Genomic DNA, 14,497 nt, shown 5'->3' with positions numbered 1-14,497 from the left:
GAGTGTATTGCCTGCATGTATGTGAGTGCACCCGTGTCATGCAATGCCGCGTAGGTCAGAAGACAGCTTCGGATTCCCCTGGAACTGTAGTTAAGGACAGTTCATAGCCGCCATGTGGGTGCTGGGAATCAAACCTGGGTCCTCTGCAAGAGCAGTCAGTGCTCTTAACCACTGAACCATCTCCCCAGCCCCCCTTTTTTTTTCTTTAAATATTTATTTTTATTTTATGTGTATTTGTGTATTGCCTGCATGTAGGTAAGTGCACCTGTGTCATGCAATGTATGTGAAGGACAGAAGAGGCTATCGGATCTCCTGGAACTGGAGTTATGGACAGTTGTTAGCTGCCATGTGGGTGCTGGGATTCGAACCTGGGTCTTCAGCAAGAACAGCCAGTGATCTTAACCACTGAGCAATCTCTCCAGCCCCTATTATTAATATCCTTATCAGTGTGGTATACCTGTGGTTAATGAAGCAATATTAACACATCATTAACTAAAGCCTATCGTGAATGTTAGATTTACTCTGTGGCATACAGTCTTGTAATTCTGATGCATGTACCTGCTACGGTACTATAGAAAATCTCGCCCTCCTAAATTCCCTGCTACATGCACTCATCCTGCCTTTGCTCTCCCATTTCCAGCCCGATTTTTAAGCATCTCTGTCATTTTGTATTTTTTCCATGTTACAGAGCTAGAATCATAAAAGTATTCAGCCTTTCAGACTGGCTTCTTGCACTTAGCAGTAAGCATTTAATGTGCTTTCATATCTTTTTGTGGCTTGATTGCTCATTTTTTAAAAATACTTTATTATTTTTATGTGTACGAGTGTTATGCTTGCATTCAGGTAGGTGCACCTGTGTCACGCAATGCCCAAGGAGGACAGAAGAGGCTGTCAGAGTTACAGACAGTTGTCAGCTGCCATGTGGGTGCTGGGATTCAAACCCAGGTCTTCTGTAAGAACAGTGTTCTTAACCATTGAGCTATCTCTCCAGCCCCTTGATAGCTCATTTCTTATGATTGATCAATTTTTTTATGTTTTCTCTCAACAAATATTTACTGAGCTTTTTTGTGTGCTTGTTTGATTTTTTTTTTTAATTTTATGTGTAAGAGTGTATTGTCTGCATGCGAGTGCACCCGTGTTGTGCAATGCTGCGGAGGTCAGAAGATGGCTTCAGATTTCCCTGGAACTGGAGTTAAAGACAGTTGGGAGCTGCCATGTGGGTGTTGGGAATCGAACCCAGTTCCTCTGCAAGAGCAGTCAGTGCTCTTAACCACTGAGCCATCTCTCCAGCCCCTTGATTTTATTTTCAAACAGGGTTTTCCTACATAGCCTCAAAAAACCTAATGAAAAAAAAAATAAACGAATAAATGTGAAATTAACTTTAACAGGGTATTCTACCTTACCCAATGTATCAAAATATTATTTCAACATTTAATCAGTGAGTAAATGTAAACGACTTTATATTATTTTTTGGTACATGCAGCACTATTTTACATTGTCAGCACATCTCAATGTTGACTAGGCACATTTCCAGTGCTTAATAGACACAGCTTGTGGCTGCCACAATGGATTACAGATTTGCAGCTCTGTGCTTCGTGTCCAGGATATAGCAGGGATCAAAATGGGCAGAGAGACACTGCAGTGTGGTAGATGGAGCATAAAGAAGAGAGCAAGTAATTTTGGAGTTTTATTAAGAAAAATCTATGCAAGGGGTGCAACACCTTTAATCCCAACACTTAGGAAGTAGAGGCAGGTGGGTCAGTGAGATCGCGGCCAGCCTGGTCTACATAGGGAGTTCCAGGCCAGCCTCAGCTACAGGGAGACCCTGTCTCAAAAACAAACGCAAAAGAAAAAGATATGCTAATACTGTTTTGGAACCTTGAGCTTTAGACTGCCTGAGTAAGCAGGGAAGCTCTTTGGAGGCTGAGACCCCCAAAGACTTGGGAAGCTGAAACCTCAAATTAAATATGGGGAAATCACTGCTGGATCACAAACCACTCCAAAATTCAGAGGCTTAACGTAAGTAGTCATTATTGCTCATAAAACTATGGGTCAGTGGGGCAGGTCTTCTAGTCCCAGGTGGGTTCATGCAGGACAGCTGCAGGTCAGGCAGGTGGCTCTGCAGATCAGGTTTGGGGCTTGCTGGCTGCTGACTGGAATGGGATGACTTCAGCTCTCTTCCATGTGGCTTCTCATTCTCCAATAGGCAAGCTCTGACCCGTTCTCTGGGCAGAGGCACTGATCCAAAAGACAACGTGAACACTGTAGGCTTCTGAAGCCTCAAGGTTGAAACACAACTCTTGGGCTCCTTTTTTTTTGACTAAGGCAATTTTCAAAGCCAGCCTATATTTTGAGAGGAGCTGCAAAGTCACATTGCAAAACTGTGATCACAGAAATGGTGAAAAATCCAGGCAGTATTTGTTATTAATCTCTTGTATTATGTAAAATGCTTTTAACTTTACCAGCTGTGAGAATCCTAAACTTAGGGCTTAGGATGTCAGCTCGGTGGTAGAGCGCTTGCCATACATAATAAAGCCCAGGGTTCCATCTCTACCACCACATGCACAAGAAAATTCTAAACTTATATGTGCCTAACAAAACAGCCTCAAAATATAAAAACAAAAATGGAACTACAAAGACAGTTGAAAAAAATTTCTAAGCCAACGGTTTTAACGTACCTTTTGCAATTATTGATTGATCAAACATGCAAAAAAATTAGGCCATAGAAGCTGAATACAATTTACAGTTCAATTTAATGCTGGTACTTGTCCCACAAATATCTGTAGTCCATTTTTATGTGTGAGAGGCTCTATTTCACAGTGAACAAAAGCCAATATCCCTTCCCTTATGCAGTTGATGTTCTAGTGGAAGCAAACAAGTATGTTAATATGTAAGACAAACATGACAACCATTATGAAGAAAAACAACAGGGGAAGGAAATACAGAAATCTGGGTAGAAGGTGAGAAAATATGTAAAAAGTCGAAGGAGCTAGTCACAAACCAGTCTGGAGGAACTGCACAGGGAACAGTAAGCACAAAGGCAGAGGCAAAGTGAGTTTGGTGTACTCTAGTAGTAGACAGAAGGTAGGCTCGCAAAGAGGGAAGGATGGAAGGGGCCCATCATGCAGGACCTTTAGGCCATGATAATGATTTGGGGGTTCAGGCTTAGTGATGGGGAAGCACCTAGATTTTTGATCAGGTGAGTGTCATGAAGCATTAGGGGTGGGGACCTCGAGGAGAAAGCTGTTTCCAGGGGCAAAAATTAGGAATCAAGATCTCTTAGAGGTTGCTGGGTACCAATTCTTGTCAGGCAATTTCTCTTGCTTTGTCTTTTAACTACCTAGATAGTAGTTTATTCCCTAAGGGATGTTACCATCTCCAGAGAACATATTCCAATTATCTTGGAAAACAAGGTAATTGGAATTATGATAGTATTCATCTTCTCAATTATCAGAATGAAAAACCTATCTACTCTAAGGACAAAAGGTAACTCCAGAAAGTTCATCCCTCCCTGCTGGGGGAAACCCTAAGGAGTTACAGAGCACCAAGGTATTTGAAACTATTGTTAGTTCAAGTCACTTTCCTAACAAGGTATAGCCATTCATGAAAGAAGGAAATAATGGGTGCCTTTAGTCAATAACTATTGAGTGTCAGATACTCTTTTATTGGGATAGAGCAGAAATCAAGATTCCTGATGAGGACAAAAATTCCTGTCCTCTCTACCAAGGGAAGACAAAACCTGTATGATAAACATGCAAAATAGGATGTTAGATGGGGAGATCTATGCCCTAGGGAAAAACAAATAAATTAGACTGGGTGTGGAAACTGAGGACAGTCTGGTCTACATAGTGAGTTCTAGGCCAGCTGGGGCTGTATAGGGAGACTCTGTCTCAAAAACAACCCAATCCAAACCAAACCAAACCAAGCCAAAGATTTTAACCAGGTATGGATGTACAAATCTTTAATCCTATCACTTGGGAGGCAGAGGCAGGTGGTCAGCATTGTCTACATAGTGATTCCAGGCTAGCTGGGGGGGGGGGCTACAGGGAGATCCTGTCTCTCAAAACCCCAAAATCAATCAATCAATCAATCAATCAATCAATCAATTAATCAATCAATCAGGGACAGTGATTATTTTCGCAGGTATGGATGTACAAATCTTTAATCCTATCACTTGGGAGGGAGAGGCAGGTGGTCAGCATTGTCTACATAGTGATTCCAGGCTAGCTGGGGGGGGGGGCTACAGGGAGATCCTGTCTCTCAAAACCCCAAAATCAATCAATCAATCAATCAATCAATCAATCAATCAATCAATCAATCAGGGACAGTGATTATTTGCAAGTGGAGGTGTTGTAATAGTTTAAAACAGGCTAATTAGGGCTAGAAGCACAACATAATGGTAGAGCACTTGCCTAGCATTTGCAGGGTGTTGGGTTCAATCCCCAACACACATACACATGCACACATGGCTAGAGGAGAGCCACTGAAAATCTAAAGAAAACGAAGAACGGAAATAGGCTGGTGTCTGAGAGAGGCCATGACTAAGGAGAGGAAGTAGGCAGCTGTGGAACAGCAGAGTTGGGTACAGATAGAGTGGAAAGGCAGGGGGCTGCCAGAGGTGAGGGCCAGGTCTGTCACATATCCTGTAGGGCTTTTTAATAAAACCACAATATGTAAATGCACACTTTATATTTTTCCACATCCTAGAACAAGGAAAAAATGATAATATGGTCATTTCTGATTTTAATTTCCTAAATGGAACTCTGTAAGTTTAAATACATTTTGCTACTTTTTTTTCAGAAAGACTGAGGGTCTATTTCATAACCCCGGTGCTCATATGTTTTGTGCCCGAGTTAGAAGGAGGGCACGGAAACAGCAGAAGAAATGTCCCCTGCCAGTTTTCTTTGCAGAAGAGCATAAGCCCACTCAGGTGGAGCTCCAGGGTGTGGGGGTCGTGACTTCCCTCAGCAGCACATGGAAGGGCAGAATGCAACATCAAAGGGTACAATCCTGATCCAGGATTTCAGTTTGTTATATGACCCTGGGGGAAAACATCTGGGGGCAGATGGAGCATCAGCTGAGGGAAATGCTTGGTTTTTGATCAGGTATCACATGGCATTGGGGTGAAGACCCTGGGGAGAAAGGGACTGTTTCTGAGATAGAGGTCAGCAGGGCATGGCAGTGCATACCTGTAAATCTAGGACTTGGGAGGGGGAGGCAGAAGGACCTAGAGTTCAAGGTCAGACTGGGCTACATATCAAGTTCGAGGCCAGCCTGGGCAATGTATGATCTTGTCTCAAAAACAAAAATCAAGAATCAGAGATCAGGAGTCAAGCAATACAAACCACCACCACCACCACCACCACCACCACCACCACCACCACCTGCTGGCCTATATTTCACTCCATTCCATTCTGTCATTCTGGTATGGCACTCAGGGTCATGGCTGGGTCCCTTCAGAGCATTTGCCTTCCACAGAACCAGAGAGGTAAAGGGTTAAGGTGGTGGCACAGTAGAGTCTGAACCCCCTCCAAGATAAGCCCTAGAAGTGGCATGATCTCCATCAGTCATGATACAGGACATAGGAAGGTAGACAGCCCTACACCGGACTGCTGAATATTCATGTGTCTAATCTCCACAGATCAAACTAAAACTTTGCAGATCACATACTACTCCCCTCCAACCCTAGGCTGCTCTGAAACTCATGATCTTCCTTTATTAGCCTCCAGAGTACAGAGGTTACAGCCCGGAACTCTCAATCTACTCAGTACTGAAACTATAGGTGTGCACCCTGTGCCTAGCTTCATACTATTTGTCAAGTTGCCTATGTTTGTCCCCTATCCAAACAAAAACTATTAAATCGGCTGGGCGTGGTGGCACATGCCTTTAATCCCAGCACTTGGGAGGCAAAGGCAGGCAGATCTCTGTGAGTTCAAGGCCAGCCTGGTCTACATAGTGAGTTCCAGGACAGCTGGGGCTACAGGGAGATCCTGACTCACAAAGACCAAAAAAAAAAAAAAAAAAAAAAAAAAAAAAAAAAAAAAAAAAAAGTCATATGGCTTAACCATAAACCAGTGCTTCTTGAACTTTAATGTGTGGACCAATTGCCAAGGGAATTCCACTAACCTGCAGGTTCTGATGTCTGGAGTTGGGGTGGGGACAGGAAGAACCCCTTCCCAAGAACTTCGTGGGATATACCTAGATGCTGAATGTTATTTCAGAAGCAGGAATTTAACATAACTAAGTGCTACCACTTAACACAAGGACATATACACAAACTCTCAACAGACTATTTCTTTCAACAATTAACCTTTCCATTTTAGCTTCATTTTCCCTCAAAGCCTGCTAAGTGCCTAACACCACCAGCAAGGCTAGGCCAGACGAATACTTTCCTAGGTATTTGAAGGCCCATCCACAGTAACCCTCCTACACGAAGATCTCTTTCACAGCTCTACCTCTTTCTGGCTTTTTGATCTTACCTTTTGCCTCTGATGATAACTACCCTTTAATTAGCGCCTACCACCATGTCATTTAAATAATTACACTAAGTGCGCCTGCAACTCTGTCAGTGATCTTCAAACAAATGATAAAACAAGATCCCAAGCTGCTGATTTTTTTAAAAATCAAGACAAGGGGCTGGAGAGATGGCTCAGCGGTTAAGAGCACTGACTGCTCTTGCAGAGGACCCAGGTTCGATTCCCAGCACCCACATGCTGGTTACAAACCATCCTTAACTCCAGTTCCAGGGGAATCTGACACCCTTTTCTGACCTCTGTGGCATTGTGCAACACGGGTGCACTCACATACATGCAGGCAATACACTCATACATATAAAATGAAAAAAAAAATCAAGACAAAAACAACCCAAATAAAACAGTCATGTGCATACCACTCACAGTGAAAGACCTATTAAGGCTTTCCTTCACACAAATCGAGGAAGATTCAGCTTATTTTGGAAAGTGCATAGTATTAGGAAATTGTCAATGTCAGAATATAAATTATGCAACCTTCTATGCAAAAGTAAAACAATTCAAGTACAATAAATTCCTATTGGGAAGCGCTTCACAGTTTCTGTTTATTTTGGAGGGGGGCAGAGAGTGCTAGGGACCTATCAAAGGCATCCTGGAGAAGCACTCTACCACTTACATAACTGTCCAGTCTGAACTTTTCTGTTTCTTTAGTATGACTTTCCAGACTATAATGGCAGGAGCTTGAAACTTAAGAGTACACTGAAAGGAAATCATCCCTTTGTGGAAGGAGAGGTGGTCTTTTCACTGAAAGCAATCAGTGGTTTTCTAATTTCCCTGGTGGGTCTCCATTAACTGCCTACCAAACATCAAGGCTGTTGGGAGTCTGATGAATCATGCGCTTCTCCTAGGGAAAACTGTGTTAGTCTTTAGAAAGATGTTTTCCCACTGAAGCCTTCAAAATAAAATAAAAAAAAAAAACTTTCCAAATTTCTCAATTAGGTAATACACTGACATGGAAAAAAAAGGTCTCTGTAGAGCGAAAGATTAAAAATACTTCTTCCTTCTGTCATCCACTACCTTCCTGTCCTGACCAGAGGCAACCACTAGTTTATTTTTAAAAACTTTATTATGAACAATTTCAGATTACAGACTGGCATATGAGGGTACGTGTGCGCATCCTTCAGCGCCAACAATGAAGAAGATCCTCATAGCTTATTTATTCCCCTCTTTTCCAGTTTTCATAGACGTATTCTAAAGTAAAATCAACACACCGGAACAGTTTACCTGTCAACACTTCAGCATGCCTTTTTATTTAAAGCCGCATTGCCGTCAGCACATCCAATAAAGATGACGATAATTCCTTAGTAACATCCAATACTCTGGGGGTCACTACTAAAAGGTAGGGGGCAGACGGCGAGGAGTGGAGACTTCGAAGAGCGAGCAGAAGAAGCGCCGAGCGGATGCGGCTAGCAGTCGTTATACGCCGGGCACCCGTCGCCTCCTGATTCCGGTCGTCGTTACCTGAGCCTAGCCTGGCCGGGCACTGTCAGACCTGTTGGAAAGCCGCTCCAAGCTCCCAGCCTTCTTGTTCCGGAGGCGGCTGGGCAGGCTCGGTGCAGCTGCACAACCCACCGTCCCCAGACACCAGAGGGTCCCTGGAGGGGAAACGATTGACACAGCTGCCTGCACTGCGCCCCCCGCCCCCCGCCGTTCCGCGCCGCACCTGTGTCTTCCCGCGTGGCGGGGAACTGGAACTGATTCCTGAGCCGCTGCGGTCCAGCAGGCCCGCAGGCAAGCGCTCAAACCACAGTCCTCTCATTAGCCCGGCTTTCGGCACCGGGACCTCGCGGACGGGAACTACAACTCCCGTCGGGCCTCGCGGCCGGACCAATGGCGGTAGCCGGCGCGTGCGGGGCGCGGCGCCTGCGCGGCGGTTTGAGTAAGCGGCCGTGCGATTGGCTGCGGGGTAGGATAGCCGCGCGGGGCCTGTGGGAAGCGGAGTGACGGAGCGAGCGGCTGTTGGAGGAAGGAGGTGGGGGCCGGGAACGCAAATGGCGTTGAGATGGTTCAGGGCCCTGTTCAAACTCCAGCGCTGACCATTCACCGGCGGAGGCGGCGGCGCAGGAGGCGGCGGCGGCCCAGCGGGGGAACGTAACAGGCTCGGCGCCGGCAGCAGCCGCCAGGGAGGCCTAGGCCCGGCCCGGCCGGCTGCGCCTGCGGTGGGGAGGGAAGTTGCGGGGCCGCCGCTCCTCCCCCCCCCTCCTTCGACCGGGCTTCCTATTTACCGAAGCGGAGTCGCGGGTTGTGACGGCGGCGAAGCCTCTCGCCTCTCTGGGCGCACCGGTTGGCACTGTTCTCCCGCGCGGGGGTCCCGTGCCTGCCCGTGGGCTATTGGGAGCAGGAGAGGCGGAGGCGGCCCGAGGCCAAAGCACCCGCCAGGCGCCGAGGGTAAGTGAGGTCTCGGGCGGCTGCCTAGGCCCGGAACGAGCTGGGGCGGGTGGAGGAGGCAGGGGCGATGGAAGTGTCGCTGCTCACCTGGCTTCCGAGGAAGTTGGGTACGGAAGGACCTGAAGTACTCCTTTCCCCTCCTCTTTTATTTTCCGTCTTTTGAGTTCTTTTCCGGGTAGCTAGCTGACTGACTTCTCGCTCCAAACTCGCTCCGGGTTGGATTTCAGTCCCGACTTTTCCCCGTCGTTACGTCTTCCTTTGGCAGCCACCGAGGCCTGGCTCCGGGGATTCGGTGGCCGAGGCTTCCGAGACGTCCGAAACGACATCCCGTTTCTGGGCGGTGGGGGTGGGGAGGAGAAAAGTTAAGTGAGCGTCCAGCCCGAGGGGTGTCTGCTGCGGCCTCCCTCATTTCTACCTGGGTCTATGTGTCCCTTCCACTTTGCTGTCTTAATTGGAACCCCTAAAACTCTTGGGGGACCTGGAAGAGGCTAGGATTTTTATGCACCTTGTGTGAAGTCTTTTTTTCCCCTCCCCCTCTCTTTCCCTCGTTTAAATCCCTATGCACTTCCCTCAAAAGTTGACCCGGCTTTGGGCTGAGGCAAAGGCCTAAAAGACCAAGGAACACTTAGTTGTCAATCGTTTTTTTCTTTTTAGTTAGGACTGTTTGTGAAGTTTGAAGCCCGAGCAGGATATCCAATGTGCTTGAAATGTACTTAAAGTGTAATGTCAAATATACGTGTGCCCACGTTCAGTGGCATCATAGTAGTCTGCCTGGTTTTGTTTTTTTACCCGTACGTTAGGACTCATGTACTCAAATCACTTGGGCTCAGCAGTTAATAACCACATTTATCTCCTCTGCACACTGTCCCTTTTTTAATGTTCAAAAATCACTTTTTATGTCATCAGTACTTGAGTACACTTTTGTGAGACAGGGTCTGACAGTCGTCTTATCACTTAATTCAGTATCGAATATTCACCAACAGACTTTAATCTTTCGACAGTGAATGCTCTGTGGTTTTAAGACCATTTTTATGGTGAGTTTTTCAGATGTGTGCCCAAAGGAGAGTAAGTCTAGATTTTTGGTTTGGCCTTTAGTCAGCATTTTTAGATGATTACCACGTATGGGTATCCACAGCATTCCAGCCTTGTTGGTGGATATAGAAATGTAGGTCTGCAGATCACAGCTTGAAGAAATGACTTTCTTTTTGTTAGCTGCCCAGTATACTTAGTTATGTTTAATGGGCTATACTTAACAAGAAAGACAATAAAATTTGTTAGTGTTCAAATCTACAGTAGGAGAATGTTTCTCTCAGGAAAGCTGTTTTCTCAGCACAGATGTGTTTTATAGCTAAATTATTAATTTTGTCAAATTAGAATTGGTTTCCTATCAAACACTGGGGGTGGGGGTGAATCCTGATTATTTGTTGAAGTAAATTGGACAATGATTCATTAAGTTCTAAGAACTTAAAGAACAAACTTATAAGTGTAGATAACATTTAAAAGGATAAATTAAATATTCCTATTTTTTTGTTTCAGAGTAATGATTTTTCAAGCTCCTAAGCAATTACTCACTTTTTTTTCTAATCAGAATTGATAGATTGATATTTAAATATAGAAGGTTAGCATGTTAAGATACAGATGCAGATTGATTGTGCTGTAAAAATACTGTAATTTGTTTCTTAAAATGTTTGCTTTTTTGGATTCAGTTCCCTGGGAAAAATTTTTTTCTAGTGTATTTTTAGATAAATCAGGTAAATTGATGTGTTTTTAATTGAAGAGGAAAAAAAGGTTAGGTGTTTGTGTTTTTATAAAAGTAAATTATGTGGCACTGTGATACGGCATTCTCCAACTCCCAAGATTTGTCACTCAGTAAATGAGCACAGTACTTCAGGGACAAGAAAGCTAGAACAGGAGTGATTTCTTGCAGGGAGGGAGAGGATCATGGAAGGAATATTCTTCAAGTCAGCCCAAATTACATTAGACCAAAAGGTGGAATCTTTATGGCTGAGCTAGAACCTGCAGGTTGTAATATATGAGAAAGTTACACAATTTTCTGACCTTTTATCCTTAGATGATAAGAGATGTAAAATTTGAAAGAACTAAATTTAGTCACCTTGTTGATATTTCTGAGATCCTGAAAAAATTAACATTTTGTGGTTAAGATTTTATATTTGGGTAATTACCCTATTTAGATTATTTTTCAGGTACGAATGTGTACGAGAATAGTTATGTTGGTTCATTTGAACCTGAAAAAATGTTTTAATTTTGTTTTGTAGGTCTTGTACTACAAGTTGGTCACTAAGGTTTTTTACTTTGTAAATTGTGTAGTTGTATGTGAATATGTATTCATTGGTTAGAAGAAACCTGATGTATGGAAGCATAGGATGGGAAATGAGTCTTATACCTTATTTATTTAAGCCATTTTTAAAGGTTTATATGCTGAATGTTGAAAAATTATTCAAGGTCTCCTAAGATCTATTTTTATATACAATGTTTAAAACTTGTTAAATGTCCAGTGATTATATTTTCTTAATGTTTAAAACTTGTTAAATGTCCAGTGATTATATTTCTTAATTTTTCCCACAGGGAATATGAAACAGGTGTCAAAATGACATCTAGGTTTGGAAAAACTTATAGTAGGAAAGGAGGCAATGGCAGTTCAAAATTTGATGAAGTTTTTTCCAACAAACGGACTACCCTTAGTACAAAATGGGGAGAGACAACATTTATGGCTAAATTAGGACAGAAGAGGCCCAATTTCAAACCAGATATCCAAGAAATTCCGAAGAAACCTAAAGTAGAAGAAGAAGAAACTGGAGATCCGTTTGGTTTTGATAGTGATGATGATTCCCTACCTGTTTCTTCAAAGAATCTAGCCCAGGGTAAGGGTTCCTCTTACTCAGAATCCAGTGAAGCTACTCAGCTGGAAGAGGTCACTTCTGTACTTGAAGCTAATAGCAAAACTAGCCATGTGGTGGGAGAAGACACTGTTGTTTCTGATAGATGCTTGCCTTTGGAGGAGGATACTTTGCCTGGGAAAGAAAAGAGCACAAACAGAATCCAAGAAGGTGATGCCAGCAAAAGTAGTTGTGCTAAATTAATGACTTCAGGTAAGTTTTTATTTTCTTTATAAGCAAGAGAGCTTTCCTCAAACCATTTATTTAAATGTGTGTGTGTGTGTGTATGTGTGTGTGTATGTGTGTGTTGCACACAGATCAGAGAACAACTTTGTGGAGTTGGTTCTCTGCTTCCACCTTTATATGGTTCCAGACCTCAAACTAGGACTGCTAGGCTTGCACTGCAAGGCATAGCAACTGGCCCCTTGAAAAGTCTGTTGGTTTTTTTCTGCATTTATGATTAATGGGGACTATTGATAGTTTTAAAAGATTTAAGAACTTTAAAGAAATCAGGTTGAAATTTTAATTAGAACAACTTTTTAGAGACACTATTTTGGGGACAGTCTTTCATAAATCCCTAACTCCAGTTCCAATAAGAAATGTGTCTGTTGTGTTAAGATTGCATACTCTCTCATTTCTGTTACTGTAGATTGGTTGACTACTGATAATGATGAGATTATAATGGGGATTAGAATTTTCTCTAAAAGTAGTTTAGGAAGTGTTGAGTAGAGACATTGAAGAATTGAGCTTTATAAATCATGATTAGTTTGAAGTCATTAGGCCAATATTTGTTTGTTTGTTTTGAGACAGGGTCTCACTATATAGCACTAGCTAACCTAGAACTAGCTGTATCAACCAGGCTGGCCTCAACTCACAGAGAGATTCACCTGCCTCTGCCTCCTGATGTTGGGATTAAAAATGTATGCCACCACAGCTGGTCTTTGTGCCAATGTTATGTCAGGCATACTCTTAATTCACCTTCTGTAAGAGGTTGGGGCTTACAATGAATGACATAGGGCGAGCTAGCAAAAAGAGCAAACAGTAGATGATTTGGAGAAAGTTTGGATGTGGGTGGAAGAGTGCAAACAACTCTGTCAGCAATAGGTCAAGGATAGCTAAGTAGCTAAAAGTTGGCCTCACTTTTCTGCTTCTTGGCAAAGTTTAGTGATAGCAGTGTAGAGCTCATATTTTGAAAGAAAGTGAAGAGAAAACTTTTTTAGAACTGAAATCCTACAAGGAATTTGTCCTTTGGAGACTTAATGTAAGGGACATCAAACAGTGATGGGGTGTGGCTTGCTTAGTTTTACTGAAAACACTTGAGTATTTTTCACTTTTTCTCACCCTGGGATGAGAGGGTGAGCCAGCTGTTCCTGCCACTCCCTGGAGTTTCTGGCTGTTGGTACTGCTTTGCTCACATTTCTCCTAAAGCATTGTTCTTAATGTAAACTTAGATTAAATTTTTATTTAAACAAGAAAAACAAAACTTAAAACTTTCAAGGTCAGCTCCTTAAATTGATCATGATACTAGAATTTTTAAGCTAAAATGAATTTTTATTCTTTCCTCACTTTATAGATGAAGCTTAAAGAGGCTAGATGATCAGAGGAATGAGATTGATTTACTGATTTTCAGCATGTGATTGAGAGCCTACTGTTTGTCCATTCCTGGGCTGCAGCCGTTTGCTTTGACTTGTATTTTATTGCCATTTCCTGTTAATCCCAGATAGTTAATCTGCACAGTGAGGCATGTATTTTAGAGAAGGAAGAATATAGTGTCAGAGGGCGAGTGGTTAAAGTCATGGAAGACCATGGGTACTGGCTTGGAATATGGGGCACCGTGGGCAGGAAGGGGCCCTGGTTGTGAAAAAATCAGATGACAGTTTAGATAAAGGGGGCAGGAACATTGGTAGGAGGCAATTGCCAGTGGAACTTTTATGATGGAATGTCCAAATTGCTGTTGGAAGTTGGTAGAAACTGAAAACACAATTTTCTGTAGAATGAGATAATGACTTCTCAGTCTGATGCTGGTATTGTGGATTGAACATGAATTCAGACTCAGGTATAACGAGTTTGTGAGGAGAAAATAGTACGCAAAATAAAGATTAATGTTTAGAGAAGAACAGCTTGTCTCCCTCCTTCATAAAGGCACACTTAATGGGAAGGGAATAGTACAGCACTATGAATTCTTTTAAAGCTTTATTTTATTATTTTAGCTATGTGGGTGTGTGTGTGGTGGTTATATGTACTGTTGAGTATAGGGGTTCATGGAGGCCAGAGGCCTCAGATCGCCTGGAGGTGGAGTTACAGGTGGTTGGTGGTAAGCTACTCAGCATGGATGTTAGGAATAGAATGCAGGTCCTTTGCAAGAACAGTATTTGCTAAGGCAGGATGATTATACACTAAGGCCTCCTGGGCTATGTATCAAGACCCTTCCAAAAAACAATACAGATCCTTCAGAGAATGATAGTTTTTGACTCCCCTAGCTAGACTCTTGCAGGCTTTTGCAAGTCATGCTCAAGCATTTTATTTAAGAACCTGTTAGAGCTGGGTGTGGTGGTATACACCATGAATCCACTATACTTGGGAGGCAGAGGCAGGCAGATCTCTGAGATCTAGGCCATCCTGGTCTGTGTTAGCAAGTTCCAGGCCAGCTGGGGCTACAAGGAGACCCTCTCTCAAAAAGAA

The 14,497-nt window shown here is 43.2% G+C and overlaps 1 protein-coding gene across 1 annotated transcript in view; it reads left to right on the top strand.

The window, feature by feature from the left end:
• The first annotated feature begins 8,470 nt into the window (after positions 1-8,470).
• Positions 8,471-14,497, top strand: part of Wapl (WAPL cohesin release factor) — a 95,230-nt gene continuing 89,203 nt past the window's right edge. The window contains exons 1-2 of the mRNA XM_029559291.1: positions 8,471-8,918; positions 11,505-12,028. Coding sequence (XP_029415151.1) covers positions 11,527-12,028 — 502 coding nt within the window. The 5' untranslated portion in view covers positions 8,471-8,918; positions 11,505-11,526. The remainder of the gene's footprint in view (positions 8,919-11,504; positions 12,029-14,497) is intronic.

The sequence above is a fragment of the Nannospalax galili genome, unplaced genomic scaffold (genome assembly GCF_000622305.1).
Source record: "Nannospalax galili isolate Female #2095 unplaced genomic scaffold, S.galili_v1.0 scaffold409, whole genome shotgun sequence".
NCBI classification, from domain to species: domain Eukaryota; kingdom Metazoa; phylum Chordata; class Mammalia; order Rodentia; family Spalacidae; genus Nannospalax; species Nannospalax galili.
Note: the sequence above shows the minus strand (reverse complement) of the source record. Positions and strands in the feature narration are given on the sequence as shown.